Source organism: Stylophora pistillata, chromosome 12 (assembly GCF_964205215.1).
Source record: "Stylophora pistillata chromosome 12, jaStyPist1.2, whole genome shotgun sequence".
Lineage (NCBI taxonomy): Eukaryota > Metazoa > Cnidaria > Anthozoa > Scleractinia > Pocilloporidae > Stylophora > Stylophora pistillata.
This window is the reverse complement of record NC_142530.1, coordinates 26,453,411-26,471,617: the sequence shown is the minus strand read 5'-3', so window position 1 is coordinate 26,471,617 and position 18,207 is coordinate 26,453,411. Positions and strand designations below refer to the sequence as shown.

Here is an 18,207-nt window from a genome sequence, read left to right as displayed (position 1 = left end):
CGAGATATGAAGCACGTGGGAAGTTTGGAGAGCACGAAAGATGCGTAAGATTTGCTCGAGGCGTAGCCGAGAGCAACTCTAGCTTCTTGAGTGTTCTCCAAACTTCCCGCGTGCTTCATATCTCGATGAACGCACGCTGACGTATGAACCAATTCTTAAATAATGGCATGATTAAGAAATGGCTTCTGTACGAGAGATTTGCCAACCCTACCCCTCACAGTTTTGTGACGTTGGGCGGCACTACCAAATTTGAGCTAGGGCTACCAAATAAGGTGGTGAGCACGTGCGTGTGGGAAAAAAAGCGAAAACGGGGTCGAGTAAAAAATAACAAGAAAATTGTGAGAGCGTGAGTTTACGGAAAGTTTTTCCATCGAATTTAGTGAGAGTTTCGTGAATTAGATTGAAGCGGAATAAACCAGGAAACCCTGTTATTGTGGGTTCTATGGGCTGTTTTATTGTTCGGCTCAGCTTCAACAAACTCCCAATCCGCCTGGATACAAAGTCCGCCCTTGCAGAAAACAATTTTTATATATTATCCGTTTATCTCTGAAAACCTAAACGGAAAAATCACTGAGGACACGCTTGTGAGAGAAAAAAAAAAGTGCAATTGGAGTCGAAATTGCTTGGAGTCGCCATTGACCAAAGTCTCTCGTGGAACTTACATCTTGACTATTTGATTAAAAAATTGAACTCTAGAATTTGTCTTCTTAAAAGAGCTAAAGCTTATTTAACCTTGGCTTGCAGAAAAATGTTATATACTGCCCTCATCAAGCCAATTCTAGAGTATTGTTGCACGGTCTGGGGTAATTGTACCATTGGGAGTCTTCAAAGAGTTTTAAAACTACAGAAACGATGTGCTAGGCTAATTTTGGACACCGATACTCATGAAAACTCTGTCAAGCTTTTTAACAAACTAGATTGACGATATTATACGTATTAGGAAGCTTTATATGCTTTATAAAATAAATCAAGGACATTGCCCCGCTTGTTTTAATAAATACATTGAATATATAAGCAATACCTATAACTATAATACAAGATCAGTTTCCAATAACAATATAACAACGCCAGCCTGTAAAAGGAACTCTGGCCTAAGAAAGTTTCACTCAAGTGCTTGTCGTTTGTGGAACACTCTCGATCCAAAACTTATGGTCACTCTCCCATAAAAAATTAAAAAATGACTTATTTAAACTCTACCGTAATAAGAATTCCTTTATTGATCATTTTTAAGCTTTGCAAAACCTTCTAGTTTTATTAGTAGTTACTTAATTAATATCGTTATATTAGTTGTTTATTATATAAATTTAGTCGGTTAATTATTCTGATTGTTATTTAATTTCGCTCCGACGAAGGGCTAACGCTCGAAACGTCAGCTTTTGTAATCGTTACGGTGGCCAGTTTACCATTTCAACTTTGTTGATATATCCAAATTATTTCGTTACTCCCACCGACGCAGGCCCAAACAGTTTCTTTCGAAACTATCAGCTTTTATTCAGTTATTTAATTTGATCGACACGTTTTATTATTTTTAATTGTAGGAGGGCCATTATGAAAACTACTGGGAGTTTTCTTCTTCTTCTTCTTCTTCTTCTGCAATTTGAAGGCAATAATGCGACACGACTACAAAAGCCATATGGTGAGTCCGTGCCGGTCTGTCTATACTTTTGTTCTTACTCGTTTCGTCAATGTGAGGTTGATTAGCAGAGGGACGTGATACGGAACATGAAGAATTTATTCCGCATTTCTTATTAAGTGAACTCAAGTTTCACAAAGAACAGCCTCTAAACATTATCATTAGCAGACAAGAAACGAGTTCTACGAATTCACCCTACAATGGCACTTATCAAGCTAATAATTAATAATCATTAATGTTTTCACCATCTTTTTTTCTGATTTAAGTTACGCTTTAAAAGTTAGCATGAGTTTTAAACCAATTGCCTTAATTAAAAAAAAAAAAAAACTGAAAGGTTTGAGGTCCAAGAAAGGCAATCAACTAGAAGACCCGGAATAATTGAAAGGATTAGGTGAGCTAAATTAGCGGCGGGACGTGATACGGAACATGAAGAATTTATTCCGCTTTCCTTATGAAATGAACCCTAATTTCACGAGACAAGCACCATGAGAAAACGTTTTATGATCATAACAGTGACTTATGAGAAGAACAGTTGAAAGATTTATCGTTAGCATACAAGAAACGAGTTCTACGAATTCATCCTACAATGGCCCTTATCAAGCTAATAATTAATAATCATTAATGTTTTCACCATCTTTTTTTCTGATTTAAGTTACGCTTTAAAAGTTAGCATGAGTTTTAAACCAATAGCCTTAATTAAAAAAAAAACTGAAAGGTTTGAGGTCCAAGAAAGACAATCAACTAGAGGACCCGGAATAATTGAAAGGATTAGGTGAGCTAGATTAGCGGAGGAACGTGATACGGAACATGAAGAATTTATTCCGCATTTCTTATTAAGTGAACTCAAGTTTCACAAAGAACAGCCTCTAAACATTATCATTAGCAGACAAGAAACGAGTTCTACGAATTCACCCTACAATGGCACTTATCAAGCTAATAATTAATAATCATTAATGTTTTCACCATCTTTTTTTCTGATTTAAGTTACGCTTTAAAAGTTAGCAGGAGTTTTAAACCAATTGCCTTAATTAAAAAAAAAAAAACTGAAAGGTTTGAGGTCCAAGAAAGACAATCAACTAGAGGACCCGGAATAATTGAAAGAATTAGGTGAGCTAGATTAGCGGAGGAACGTGATACGGAACATGAAGAATTTATTCCGCATTTCTTATTAAGTGAACTCAAGTTTCACAAAGAACAGCCTCTAAACATTATCATTAGCAGACAAGAAACGAGTTCTACGAATTCACCCTACAATGGCACTTATCAAGCTAATAATTAATAATCATTAATGTTTTCACCATCTTTTTTTCTGATTTAAGTTACGCTTTAAAAGTTAGCAGGAGTTTTAAACCAATTGCCTTAATTAAAAAAAAAAAAAACTGAAAGGTTTGAGGTCCAAGAAAGACAATCAACTAGAAGACCCGGAATAATTGAAAGGATTAGGTGAGCTAAATTAGCGGCGGGACGTGATACGGAACATGAAGAATTTTTTCCGCTTTCCTTATGAAATGAACCCTAATTTCACGAGACAAGCACCATGAGAAAACGTTTTATGATCATAACAGTGACTTATGAGAAGAACAGTTGAAAGATTTATCGTTAGCATACAAGAAACCAGCTCCACCAATTCACTTTATAATGGCACGTAAAGAAAACAATTAAAAACTTCATTGTACTCTTGAAAAAACTTTTAACTTGCAACGACCTTTCATTCTTATTTGATTGTGGAGTAAAAGTTCTCCCGTGCGCCTACTTTTATCAAGAACTGATGAAATCGAGTTAATTTTATTGAACTCGTGTGGACAGCGGCAGCTCGGGGTAGCTTCCTAAAGGTGTTTTACTAAAAATAAACAACTTTCTAACAGATTTTATATAACTCTTTTAATATCAAAAAGACCGTTGAAAATACATCAGTGTTAGTTCCTTTTCTGCCTTTTGTTTTAAAACCAGTATGGCTTTTACACAAAGTCAAAAAGAGAGAAAACCTCACTACGAAATAAAAAAAAAACTACGTATATGAACGTGCCAGGGTTCTTTGCTCGTTGCCAGCCTACTTCAGTAGTGCCAGACCTAAGGCAGAGCTAACGGTCATCAGGATCACACTAACAGAAACTGAAGAGCCCGCGTTACAGTAGTCGCTGTCACAGCAGCCCACTGCGCATTCTCCGTCTTTAACGTCGTCACATGCTTTTTTGGCAAGATCACAACCGAAACTATTGATACAAGAGTTTTCCACTCTAGTCTTGCCGTCTTTTTTTGCCCAGACCCTCATGCATTCATTCATTTCGGATGGACATTCTATCGATTTGCTGTCCTTGTCTGCTTCCAGTTTCTTCTTACTGCAGTCATCTTCGGTTCCTTCACAGACATAGCACTTGAGGCTGTAAGCTGAAATGTAAGATAATGTCAATGTATTGCAATGCATTGCTCGACTATTTTTCGATATAAATTTGAAAGTTTTTCATACCTGTGGACAAACCCATTGGAAGTTTTGGACTTTTGATACTCCAAAGCTTTCAAACTCATTTTAGTCTAGTAAAAAATTCTTGGTTTAGCAGGTTTTACAATTAAGTGAAAATTAAACATGGGTGGAATTAGATTTGCGCTAAGGTATTAGTGGTATTCCGTGAATTTCACTCTGTGTATGGCTGCGTCCATGAGCGTCCAAAACTGAATAGGAAAACCTCGTTATGTATTTAGAAAATTAAGAAAAATGGAAAAATAAGCACAGACGATAAACAGCTCAATCAAAGAGTTAACTTGTGCTTTAGCAGTCTTCATCCTTTCCAATTAGTGAAGCGAAACAAGCCAGTGAGCCGAGCGGACGACACGAGTGGGTATGTGGCATCATTCAGTTCAGTTTCACCTTAACGAGGCCACCCTAAACACACTCTTATGGACAACGTAAATCGATCTGACGCCTTTCTTTCCATGCTTAGGTGACTATTAACTATGAACAAGTTTTTTGAATGTTGCAAGCCCGCTTAAACGAGCTCATAGCTTGAAACGAGCTTGAAAGTGATAAAAAGCCAGGTGGACATGAGAGATTGCTCAGACGCAAGACGTGTCTTTACCGTTCTCTTATTTCACAGTTAACTTCACAACAACCAACAGAATAAACTTACCAGTTGCAAGAACTGCACAGAAGACAAAGATGCTCAGCACAAGACCCTTCATTCTGCGTATCTCAATGGCTTCACGAGCGATGCAGCTTCCTTTGACAAAACCAGCGCCCTCAATAAACACGCCGAGAAATAGGGCGTTTATATGACAGACCAATAACCAATAAGATTACTAGTTTTAAATAGAGAGCCAATCAGGACATTGCACATCATGTGCCTTGTTATCGGCATCGAAAGGGGTTCCGACACTGCATAGTAATCTCAGGAATGCGGTAACGAAACCTCGGGTTATTCAAACACGGAAAGTATGATGCGTTTTATGCTCTTATCGAGATAGTGCTCTGCACTTTTCTTCTGGTGTTTCGCTCGAAAGAGACACGAGTGATTTTTGCAGCCTTTTCGTTTTTCATCATGTTTTTGCTGATCTTTAAGGATTATCTCTTTAATGCTGAAAAATTTTATTTATGTCAGCGTCAGATTTGCCATTGAATCGATGGGACTACTTCGATACCTAGGCTTAAAAAGATATCGATTGTCATTTATCAGCGTGGAGACGAAATAAAACATGAATACACTTAAACAATTAATTTCACTTCATGGGTCAAAACATGTCTCTATAATCAGTAAAATTCACAGGAATACACACAAGATTTTGCATGTGAGTAGCCACACGGACTGGCAGTAGAAGAATCATCTGGCCAGTACTTCTCTACACATTTCGCTCTGACTCGTTTCAATCTTCTGTCATGATGATTCAGTAAAATTATCCACATACGCTGTGGGACAAAAAACGACAAAAAGACATGTGACATAGCTCAAGCTCAGTGTAACGGACTATGGATGGCGTTCAATCCATGAACTTGTTCATTCTAACTCTAAAGTTCTTCACGACTCCTTTACCCACCGTGCTAGTATAGCCTGGAACTGTTTACCAACGCAGCTAAAAGCTGCTCTAAGGGGCCGACCATCTAACTTTTGAGGGGGGGGGGGGGGGGGTGGTGATTTCTGGTCATCAAGAAATTTTTTTCTAGCAATCTGCTGTGTAGGATATTTTCCTCCGTTCTAAATGCCCCTTTTTTTCTGTTACATTTGGGCTGCATGCAATTTTTTTCTTCCAACAAGCGCTTGCAGGAAATGTTTTTCAAAATCACCTACCCCCCTCCCCTCAAGAGTTAAATGGTCGGCCCCTAAGCTTAACCTCATTTAAAACTCACCCTAAGAAGTTTCACAAGTCTATAGAAGTAATTTAATTTGATTCTAACCCAACAGCAACGAACAACAACGTCGATACTTTTATACACTTTTAACAATAAATAGTTTATTCTAGTCAATTAGTAAAATACTTTTTCCACTTACTTTTGCATGTATTTATATGATATTTAATACTGTTAGAGCAGGTCCACATCAGCATTCGCTGCCATTAACTGACCTGCTTTATCAGTTAGCCCAATGGATAGTGCGCTGGACCGTTGTGCGGGAGGTCGAGGGTTCGAGCCCCGGTAGGATCAACACTCAAGGTCTTAAAATAATTGAGAAGAATTTGCTACCTTTCTTTTACGTCAATGGTTAGATATTCTAGTCTTCTAGAACCAAACTCCCCGAGCGTAACGGCTCCTCGAACAGACCACTTATCTTGAATCACCCTCCAATATTACCATAATCTCATGGGAATCTTATCGTGCATGACCGTGAACGAGTTAAGAAAAAAAGTTATGATGAGAATTCGGGAAACTCGTTACAGATTTTTGAAAAAGGTGCAACAAATAACATATTTGGGTCTGGATTATAAACTGTGTAAACTGAACTACAGTCGAGCCTGCAATAGTAATAGTAATAGTAATCAAATGAGATGCAATGAATATATGTAGATAGCGCTATTTATGCAATAGCGAGAATCAGACCTGAAAAAAATCAGGCCTGTACAGGACTCGAACCACTGACCTCTGCGATACTAGTGCAGCGTTCTACCAATTGAGCTAACAAGCCAACTCATTTATCACTTTCACGGGTTTATTACGAATCAACTTAACGGCCTGCTCCCAGTTGGCTTGTTAGCTCAATTGGTAGAGCGCTGCACTAGTATCGCAGAGGTCAGTGGTTCGAGTCCCGTACAGGCCTGATTTTTTTCAGGTCTGATTTTCGCTATTGCATAAATAGCGCTATCTACTGCGAGGATCGCACATCATACGTAGCTAATACTGCAGTTCAAAATATATGAACTTCATATATTCATTGCACCTCATTTATCACTTTCACGGGTTTATTACGAATCAACTTACCGGCCTGCTCCCACTTGGCTTTTTAGCTCAATTGGTAGAGCGCTGCACTAGTACCGCAGAAGTCAGTGGTTCGAGTCCCGTACAAGCCTGATTGTTTTCCGGTCTGATTTTTGCTATTGCATAAATAGCGCTATCTACTGCGAGGATCGCACATCATACGTAATAGTAATCAAAGTTTAATGTCTTGACGTGGGGCATGGTTACCCATATTGCCCGAGCCAGAGGCTCGTGTATGAAACGCAAGACAACAACCCACTCATACCACCCCAGGGGAGGAAATCCATCACACAGGAATCTCGTGCGTGGGAAATTAACGTCTCCTAGCCATAACCCTACAGAAGACGGGGCCTACGGTTTATTCGTACGTATCCGAGAAGACTAGAATATCTATCCATTTCTTGATATTATAGAAAGGTAGCAAATTCTCCTCAGTTATTTTAAGAGCATGAGTTTTGGTCCGGCCGGGGCTCCAACCCTCGAGCTCCCGCACAACACAAACCTGCGCTCTAACCAATTGAGCAAACCGGGAAGCGGTTTGTTTCTAACCAAGATTGTAAATGTTCAGTGAAAAATATTAAGAACGCATCGAAATTTCTTTCAACTTCATCCGCCTAGTTTAAACTCCACATGTTCAAGTAAAAATTTAAAAGCTTTACATACTCTGCGTCAAGTCAATTTAAAATGTCACACTTTCATGCACTAACGCTCGTTAGGCCCATTTTTAAGTCCAACGGATTATCAAAAACAGCAGTAGTATGTAAATTGATATAATTTTTGAAAATGGAGAAAGATGCTTTTCGTATTGTCACGAGCGTGGGACAAAGAAAAGTACAGGCCGGAATATAAAATTATGAGCTTTGTCGGGTGTTACGAAAACGAAGACCTAAGACCTAAGACCCGGTCTTCGTTTTCGTAGTACGAAAACGAAGTAGGAAAACGAAAACCCTGGAAACCGAAAACCGTAGAAATTACAACTTAAACACACATCAAACAGCAACAACGCTTAGTAATATAATACATTACACTTCACGCGTTTCTTCCCACTATTATCCGTATTATTATACGACCCGTCTTGTCTGTTCTGTTTCGCTATGCGAGCCAATTTGGTGTTGATATCGTCTCGAGGGTTTCCTCGGGTAAACTTAAAGCACATATTATTATTCTGGAACAGCAGGCAGAATTCGAATGCTAGCCGCCTTTGATTCATAGTTAGCATTGCGTAACAGGATAACAGAGAACGCGTTCTGTACAGGAAAAATGACTCTTGGGTTCTGTCAATAAAATTATCAATTTCTACTGTATTTCAGAGCTAAAATAGATTCTGACGGTCGTTCAGCTTTCTCTGCTGGAAAATTCTCGTTAAAAAGTAAGCAATTCTTTTGGCTAAAGTAGGGTCTTCGTTTTCGTAGTACGAAAACGAAGACCGGGTCTTAGGTCTTCGTTTTCGTAACACCCGAATTCTGCCTGCTGTTCCAGATTAATAATATGTGTAGTAAGTTTACCCGAGGAGACCCTCGAGAATATCAACACCAAAATTGGCTCGCATAGCGAAACAGAACACTGACAGGACGGGCCGTATAATAATACGGGCAGTATAATAATGATGCGGGCAGTATAAGTATAGATTATCGCATGGGGCCGAGTAAAATTAAGGATTAATATCACGCGTGTTTTCGGTAGTTGCTGAAATTACCCGAAATAACACAAGTGATATTAATCCTTAATTTTACGAGGAACCATGTGATTACTTGTTTATAATATAAGGGGAAAAATGTTTTCTTAAGGCTGGTTTTCACTTGCGACGGAGTCGTAGTCGGAGTAGTAATCAGAAGCGTGGAGCGATACGATCTAGTGAAAATCAAACCGACGGAGTCGGAAGCAGAACACCGATTCTGCCTATGACTCCGTCGCTTACGATCTAGTGAAAACTGCATTGTCGGAGTCGGAAGCGGAAGCGGAAGAATAAACCAATCACAATCCTCGATTCCATCTTTCCAAAATGCACAAATAGCCGTAACAGATTTAAACGTGTGAGCTTGACGGTAAAATTACGAAATTAAAAGTTAAAATACGCGAACTGAACCTACCGAAAGTACGATTCACGATCACCAAGTCGTAGTTCCCTGACGAGGTTAGCATACTCTTCCTAGGCTGCTTGACGTCGATAGATATCACGAACCCAAAATTGCTTTCTTTTTCGAACGAGATTATTCCTGTGTTGTCTCTGCCTGCGCTAAATAATGATTAATAAGAGCCAAAGTTGCTCTTCGTCCGCCATGTTGTCTTTGGCGCCAAAATGTGTACTTTCGTGGGCCTGGAATCGAGAATTATGTTTGGTTTATTCTTCCGCTTCCGCTTCCGACTCCGACAATGCAGTTTTCACTAGATCGGAAGAAAATGGGAACGTTCTGATTCTTCCGACTCCGATTCTGTCGAGCTTATGACTCCGCTTACGACTCCGTTTTTCGATTTTCACTAGGTCAGAAGCACTCTTACGACTCCGTCGCTAATGAAAACAAGCCTTTACTGATCTCGCGCATTAAGCGTTGTTACTGTTTAATGTGCGTTTACCTTGTAATTTCTACGGTTTTCTGTTTACAGGGTCTTCGAAGACCGGGTCTTGGTCTTAGGTCTTCGTTTCGTAACACCCGACCTTTGTCAACTTACACAGAACTGAGTTATCAAGAGAGTTTTTTACATCAGACTTGATTACATCAGAGTTATACCATACAAGGTCAAAGCACATAATGATTTTCTTCGCAATAAAAGCTTTACAGCCCTCTAAGCTGCTACCGTTTTGGTCCTCATGGTGAGCAGAAAAAACTTTTGGCGACTGAATCTGGCAGTCATGTAGCCATCTAAAACGCTTTTATTGCAGAGCGTTTATGTTTTAAAGTTAAAGTGGAATAAACAGTTGCATAAAATGGGATGAAACATTTGAAAAAATATCCTTTGTTTCGTCTTTCTTCGCAACTAAAAATTTTCTTTCTCACAATATCATTTTGGGTCTTCATGATTTAAGGTGGTGAAATGGTGACTCTGAAAGAAGTTGAGCTTGAGACCCTTGTAATTGAACCTTTACGAAATTGGTAACAACCACGGGTTCAGCTTTTTGAAAAATGAGGCAATCAAACATCTTCTCAACATAGATATGCAAAGAACACCAATGTACATGTTCAGTTCCCCAAGTTACCCTCTGGCTAGGTAACACCTGAGTTACTTTTCCTTGTCTCTTGGTTGAAACTGTAGTGATACACTATTGATACAGTATCGCAACCCAGTGGGTGGAGGACCATCTGGAAATACGTGACCTAGATGAGAATCACACTAAGAAAAGAATTAAGAATGACACAATATTGTAAGTTGTAATTTACTCTACAATTCAACTGCCTACTCCCCATTTAGTGGATCGTTTCATTTCTTTTTGGACATATTTCCAACATGATCATGTTTACATGCCTCCCAGTTAGCCCAATGGATAGAGCGCTGGACTGTTGTGCGGGAGGTTGAGGGTTCGAGCCCCGGCCGGACCAACACTCAAGGTCTTACAATAAAAATGAGGAGAATATGCTACCTTTCTCTAACATCAAGAAATAGTTGGATATTCTAATCTTCTTGGATAAGGGCGAATCAATGGAGGTCCCGTCTCCTGCAGGGTTAGGGGTTGGAGACATTAATTCCCCACGCACGAGATTACTGCGTGATGGATGTCCTCCCCTGGGGTGGGATGGGTGGGTTTACTGGGCCTGCAGTAATTGGCACAAGCTGTTGCGGTGTCCCTGCCTGTCGGCGAATCTAATAAACTAATTCTCAATCAGGCTGCAAGTTACTGGGTTCATGGTGGTAATTCTTTATGTAAAAATATAAACTGCTCTATTTCAATTATTTTGGGAAAAAACTCACCTCTCGACAAAGTACTTCAACTCTAACCATTCCATGGCTGTAATCATGCTTTTCAACTACTGAGAGCTGAGGTGCTGCTGCAACACAAGAATTTACTTCCATTGCAGAATGGAATGAGGGCCAACCTGTGCCAGAATCAAACTTTGTTGATGAGCTGGAATTGCATAACAAAATATTCCCACTGGTGAGCATGCGCGCAAACACCAATGCATAAGGTATTAGGGGTATTATATTTCCAAACAAAACTAGCTTTGGAAAGAAGTAAAAGTTTATTGTTGACAATCTTCACCCTTAAACATTAACGGTCAATTGAAGGTGGATATGAAATTGTACAAGTTTGACCACTCCAATCAGTAAGCAAATAACAGAAAAAGGCTGTGGTGTGCAGCAGACAATAAAGGAAATTTACAAAAACAGCAAGGACTGAAATGTGCTAATTATTGAGGATCAACCAACCATAACAATACATCCAAACGTGACTGATAACTGGTCATCTTGCTCCTTATATTCATTCAACTGCATTCAATTAAATGATTTATAGAAGTGAGGGACCAATCATGATTGTTAAAAGAAAAGAAGTTCTTACCTAAACAGATCACTGCCACAACAAACACACTTGTAAATTCCCTTTCCTTTGAAATCAACAAACTGACCAGACCATGGCTGCAAAAAAAAAAAATGTAAGTAACATTTATTTAAGTGTCAAGATTCATTCTAGTGCAAGACCAACACTGACTGAGGACCACATGCAACAAAAAAATTCTCAGGGAAGTGGAAATATTTAGTTATTTCAGAATTCCCAAATTCTAGCATGTACTAAAGAAAATCAAAAATAATTATGGAAATACTTTCAACAAAAATCATCTAGTTTTGCAAGGTCATATAAACAGGTTTTTAAATAAAAAACACCCTTAATTTTACATAACGCCTGTCTTACTGGTTCTGTTCCTTTTTGTCGGCAGACCTCAAATTGCTCAGGAGTAAGTTTTACTTTCCAGTCAGTGTCATGCATCTTTTGCATGGAAACTGAAAAGTGAAATTAAAATGTAATCATCAGTAATATTTTGTTAATTAAGATACTTACATCATACTGTAGCCAGGAAAGGGAATGTGGATGTGGTATGTGGTAAGAACATCAGTGACACACTCAGCTGCAACTTGTGTACCACTTTTTTTGTTCTTATCACACTTTGACATCATCTGTGATCTATTACTGAACGGATGCACGGTAACATGGAATCTAATTGTTTTCTCATTTTTAGTCAGTATCTAAACATGTAAATCCAATGATGGCTTTAAAAAATTTTTACCTTTGGTCAAAAGAAGCCTGGTTCACACTTGGTGGGGGTCAGTGTGGTAGATGAGGGAGGGGGACAGCATTATGTTGTAGCCCCTTATCATCTGGTCTTGCTCTTTGTTAATATTGGTCTTCACTCACTGAGTCTCAATCTTCCAACACCACAATTTCAAAACAATTTTCTTAAAACTAAGGCCTCTGGGACTGAATCAACGAGGAAATAAGGGGACATGGCTGTTTTATCATAACAGAATTAGTAATTTTGGTTTCAAAATGGAACACAAATTTTAAACATCTTACATTTTTGCCAGGCTTTTTTTCCTTCCTCCTTCTTTTTTTTCTAATCACCCTGGGATATTATTGGGGGAGATGACAAAACACAGAGCCCTACTCCATGGAGTACCTAATAACCTCACAAGATGAATGCATCTCCAATACAACTTCCAGAGATAAAACAAACTACATTCATTTCATATCAAACTGGATGCCACTGGTTCAGCCACCTATTGCCCTTGAGAGCTACTTGGAAAATGTCATAACACAACCTGCAGAGATTACCGTATCAAAACCAGAAATGACTTTGTAACCCATTGAGGTAACAGCTCCAAAAGAGTTAAAAAATAACTTTGCTTTCAACCTTACAAAAGCGACACAACAACAATCATCATGAATAAAACAGAAAAAACTAAAGACACCAAACTGCAACTCCACCACAGATTCACTTCAAACCTCTCAAAGAACTGATAGGGTTCATGACATCATTGAACAAATGCGTAAGGGCTAACACATCGATGGCATGACTAAGATTTCTTTCACAAACTCCCAATCCACCTACTAGATACACAAAGAGCCCTTGCAGAAAGCAGTTTCCATAAATCATCTGATCATCTTTCAGAACAGAAAATGGGGAAAGTCCTTATACAACACACTTGTGAGGGTAAAAATTACAATTTGAAGGCAATAATGAGACACAACTACAAAAGCCACATGGGGAGTCCGTGCTGGTCTTTTATTCTCTTATTTGAACAATACATGATTTTTAGAGGTACTCCAATTTACGTACATCATAGCATACTCTATGCAGTAGGGCTCCGCATTTTGTCACTTCCTAATAATTTCACTCTCTAATGGGAGATGACACAATGTGGAGCACTACTTCAAGGAGTACCCTATTGAGTACCTAAAATGGAGTACCCTAAAACTCATGTACAGTAGAACATTGATTTGATGAACCTCTATATAACAAAGTCCTTTTACAGCCCAACTAAAGTTACAGTAAAATGTTTGCCACAGAACCTCAATATGATGAACCCTTGATATGACAAACCAATTTCTCCAGTCCCTTTGCACTTCATTAACCCTTTCCAGCCCAAGGGTGCCACATGCTGGGAAACCCCCTCCTGTCCGAGGGAAATTGACCTCACTAAGCCAAAATAACATCATTCCACATTTTATTTCATACCTTGTAAACTAAGAATTTAGAGCAAAAACATTATAGAAAAACATTGCTCTGAAGATGATAGGCTTTCTAATGGTATAAAAATCTCAACCTTTCAGGAAAATGCTGTTGAACTACACAGCTGCAAATTGGAGCAAAACAAAAACTTGCATATTGACTCCATGTTGTCTTATGATAAGCAACTACATAAGCAAGAAACTACTTAATTCCACTTATCATGCTCATTCTACTATACAAGCGAGTAAAACTAAGGACTAAATGCATGTAGCATGTTATGTTTAAGATTTTCAAAGGCAAAAATTTCTTTAATGACAGAAATTAGCAAAGTGCAATTTCAAATCTCGCGGCACTGTTCAAGCGAGATCCTCTGCGGTATGATTTCGAAAGCAGTCTAAGCAAATGCGTTTGCCGCAAAGTTCGCAAGCCATTCGACACCAAGTAGTTTTCTTCTGCTTTAGGCAACGCTTGCAGCGGCCTTTGGTGTAGGAAATCGGCCAGTGCCCTCCTTCAATTCGCCCAGAACTCACCGACAATCTTCGTGACGAAAAGTCACCGATCAAATCTCGGACCAATTCCAGCCGAAAAGCGAGCTGAGTTCTGTTTCTGTGATTCAGAGATAATCTCTCCAGAATGTGTGCATTGACGATAGAAACATCAACGAGAAACCAAACAAGGCAGCGCCACCATTTCTTTGATTTTCTTCCCGTCATATAGTATCCGCGAAGTTGATCACTAAGATCAACACCGCCCATGTTGTTGTTGTAAGACTTAACAACGGGAACGCTCGGCACTTCAACAATACTTCCATCTCTCTGCCTCCGGTTTACTCGCTCATCGCCGACAGGATTAGATTGTGTACTGAGGAAATACACGGGTTTCTTGTCTTTCCACACAGTTACGACCAAATTCTCTCTTCGCAGGAATAGCGACTCTCCTTGTCGAAGACGTTTTCACTCGTTGCGTGGTTGAAGCGATCTCCCGTGGAATGCCATGACGATTTCAACGGACAGTTCCACAAACATAAATTTGGTCGCGAAGCAAATTTTCCGCTAAGGCAATCGAAGAAAAGAAGTTGTCAATAAAAACATGGTGGTTTTTGCCAACCAAGGGCCGTGTTAAATTGTAGACAACACGGTATCCAAGTCCTTGTTCGGGATTAGCATCTCGCTCCTTCCCTGTGTAAACACTCAGGTTCCAAACATAGCCATTCGAAGCGTCGGCACATTCCCAAACTTTAATGCCTCTCTTTACTGGCTTTAGCGGCATGTACTGTTTAATTCCGAGCCTTCCTTTAAAGGGAATCCTCGCCTCGTCGATGGAAACATTTTTTTTTGGCCTGTATTCGCTTCTTATCGAAGAAACAACAGAATCGAGTAGCGGCCGCACTTTGAAAAGTTTGTCGTGGTTAGCATTACCACGTGGTAAATCTCTGTTCTTGTCGTTCAAATGGAGATATTGAGAAATCTTCTTGAAACGATTTCTTGAAAATACCTTTTGTATCTCCGGAACGCCAAGGAGAGGATTCTTTGACCAGTATGAATGGATTTCTGGTAGCTGTTTGATTCCAAACATTATGTTTACTGCGAAGAACGCACGGATTTCAACGGCGTTTGTCTCACGCCACTCTGGGTCAGCTTTGATTGCCATCGCTTGCCGAGCGTAGCGGTTGGTTTCTTCAGCAATTCTGTCAAAATTTTCTTCTTTAAACATCAGTTTAAAAAAATCGAGGGAAGATGTTCCGGTGACATTGGTGACTGGACCAGTATTTTGGACGAAGGGATTCACTTCGACTGGATCACGATTTGTGTTCCACGGCACAACGCAGTCTTCTTCAGTTTCTGAGTCAGTAAGCTCAAAATCCGAAAGGTCTTCAGTATTTACAGAAGACACAGATATATCTGACTCACTGTCAGAGACATTTCTGCTGGATTCAAGTTGTTGACCGAATCCCAAAAACTCTTCTTCCTCGCTATCCGATTGGAGTAGCGCCGCCATTACGAAGTAATAACATATATTTTCAGCCTACGATAACATAAAAATTTTGTATGAACCCTACCCCTGAAAGTAGACTCAAATGAAAGTAAAATTGTATCACTATTGGTTGAAATACAATAGACACTTGGAACAATAAAAGAAGAACGTTTTAGATTGGTTGGAAAACGATGAGGTCAAGCGTGCCATATGGCACTCTTGGGCTTTTGAGGGGGTGGTACAGGAGAGTGCCATATGGCACTCTTGGCACTCTTGGGCTGGAAATTGAGGTCCTACTGTATTGGTCAAATAAAATACTTTTATCATAAACATGGTGAATCATTTAGATGAACAAATCTTAATATACTTTGAGCTTGCCAGCTCTCTGATCCTCACAGTCCAATAAAGTCCAGGAATGTTGACCACCACCTTGAATTTAACATTAAACTGCTGAACACTTCAAACTGAAGGGTTTAATGTAATCCATGAACATAATCCATGGTGGATTACCATCTATATTTATGATCTCTACGAGGCTAAAGTACAGACATTGTTCATTTAGCAGTGGGTTTTACATCTTTCAAAATACTTATTAAATTTTATATATTATATGGTGTCTGTAAGAGGTGTAGCATTCAATCTACAAACAAAAGGGCTCATGGGTTTCTTAGTTGTGCGAAGCAATGAAGGCACAAACTTTCATTTAATAATAATAATAATAATAATAATAATAATAATAATAACGATATTTACTGAGGATATCACCAGCGAACACTAAGTTAATTAGCGTGGTCCTCCATGTCTTTAACTAAGCTTCTCTTCACCCATGTATCTGTAGCATAATAAAATTGAGATAAGCACGCAAACAAAAAGGTCATCATATGGAGGACTTATTATACAGCGGTAAAACCAAAATGGAGGAACCAGTAAGACTGAGAACCCCCTTGCGGCTGCCCCCCCAAAACTGTATCGAACTGTGACAATCGGAGAGTTGGCGAGCTCAAAATATATTAAGATATAAACACCTAAACGATTTACCATGTTCATTAATTATTTCGTTTGATCAATACGTGATTTTTGAGGTACTCCATTTAATAATGTACTCCCCTCTCTAATTCTTCTTTCTTATGCTTAGCACTTACAGCTTACCGCTAGACACCCATAGTCCTCGATTAAATATCTTAAGTCCCTTGTGATTCATAGTATCTCTTGCAGGACGACCAAGGAGCGCAATGCGTCCCCATTTGATACAAGATTGACTGCAAAGTCTCAATAAAGAATTCGCAGGGGCCGCCATATTTGTTAGCGTCTATTCCCAGGTCTTCACTCGGTCTTTAACAAACGTTGACAGACAGGGCAGATTGCGAGCACGTTGTTACCGCCACACGGTTGTATTTGTTTCTTTTGTGTTTTCTTGTTTGTACGCGCATTTTTTTTTTCTGTCATTATCGCATTCTTTGTGTTTTTCTTCTCGCTTTTACGTAATAAATATTCTGTTAAGTGTTTTCGCATAATTTCGTCTGGTTAAGGCCCTTTTGCATGCGTTTTTTTTTCAGTGGACATGTGTTTTTCTATCGCTACGTTTCATTTATCCAGTTCGCTTACCGTCTTCTCCGTTTTTGATTTTCGTGTTCCTAGCCGCCCTAGTCATACAACGTTTCTACCGCTCGCTTCGCATCTCTTTTCGCTTGTATCGTACATTTCGTGAAATTGATTGAATATTATTCTGATAGCATAATCAACAGGCTAATGATTTTGATGCGGTATCAGGTTTACAACTGACTTGCTAACATTACCACTGCATTTTAGAAAAAGTGCTTATCCTACCCAACGCAGCCGGAAAAGTTCGTCTGATCAAGGCCGGTGATGAAGAAGCTCCCTAATATTTTACTCTCGACAGAAGTTATGCGTAGAATAATGGTGATGCTAAAACATGCACACAAATACGTTAGGTCAAAAATCTTGTTCCGGGCAGCAACGTCCGAATGCCACAGCTGAGTAGCATGCTAACAAAACTGCACTCCCAACAGTAGTATAGTGAGACAATACAAGCGAAAGTACAGAGAATTTGATTCGCTGTTGTCAAATTGTCAGTTGAATTCGTATTCGGAAAAAGTATAGCAAAATTAACATTCTTTGGAGAAAATGGCATTGGTAAAGATTTTTCTGGGAAAAATTATAATTTTTGCTGGTGGTAACGGATTATGCGTATTCTTTAGGTGTACCAGGCTTTCCCACAACACCAAATGCAAGGTCAATAATATTACTTCATTCCTTGTAACGGAGCTTGGAATTCTTTTAGTGCTAAGACAGTTACATGTTTGTCTCCATGTGGTAACACTGATCTGCGTGAAAGTTTGAGTGAGGTTTACAAGCTCCAAAACACGCTACACTCGTTAGTAGTTCATATGTCATAAACATTTTCTCTGATTATATGTCAGTGTCTAAATTCTTGGAATTTGAAGATCATATCTGAGTGGTAGCAAAACGTGACACAATAAAGAAAAAAAAACGGGCAAAACGTCCAACTAATTCTTCTCTGA

The 18,207-nt window shown here is 39.1% G+C and overlaps 2 protein-coding genes across 5 annotated transcripts in view; both read right to left on the bottom strand.

The window, feature by feature from the left end:
• Positions 1 to 18,095, bottom strand: part of LOC111336678 (uncharacterized) — a 32,445-nt gene extending 14,350 nt beyond the window's left edge. The window contains exons 1-6 of one of the 4 annotated variants that reach the window (XR_015993825.1): positions 16,814 to 17,424; positions 11,875 to 11,963; positions 11,524 to 11,600; positions 10,938 to 11,091; positions 9,122 to 10,361; positions 5,197 to 5,531 (exon numbers count right to left, since the gene is read on the bottom strand). Coding sequence is in view for 3 of the 4 variants with exons in the window: in XM_088740623.1 (XP_088596749.1) it covers positions 10,251 to 10,361; positions 10,938 to 11,091; positions 11,524 to 11,600; positions 11,875 to 11,963; positions 16,814 to 16,961 (579 nt within the window). In the remaining variant the exon portion in view is untranslated. Of the gene's footprint in view, positions 1 to 5,196; positions 5,532 to 8,196; positions 10,362 to 10,937; positions 11,092 to 11,523; positions 11,601 to 11,874; positions 11,964 to 16,813 lie in introns of those variants that run through there. The other 3 variants (XM_088740623.1, XM_088740624.1, XM_022942809.2) reach the window with 3 other exon arrangements.
• Positions 3,500 to 4,918, bottom strand: LOC148719434 (uncharacterized). Its single transcript, XM_088740625.1, has 2 exons — positions 4,759 to 4,918; positions 3,500 to 4,021 (listed from the first exon to the last, which is right to left on the bottom strand). The coding sequence occupies exons 1-2, from the start codon at positions 4,808 to 4,810 to the stop codon at positions 3,684 to 3,686; spliced, it is 390 nt and encodes a 129-aa protein (XP_088596751.1). The 5' UTR covers positions 4,811 to 4,918; the 3' UTR covers positions 3,500 to 3,683.
• Positions 18,096 to 18,207: the final 112 nt, after the last annotated feature.

Bases quoted from the DNA above. Each gene is read 5' to 3' on its own strand.
- LOC148719434 (XM_088740625.1), bottom strand. From the start codon at position 4,810: ATGAAGGGTCTTGTGCTGAGCATCTTTGTCTTCTGTGCAGTTCTTGCA. The intron at 4,022-4,758 runs GTAAGTTTATTC...CTTACATTTCAG, and splicing joins CTGTGCAGTTCTTGCAACTG to CTTACAGCCTCAAGTGCTAT.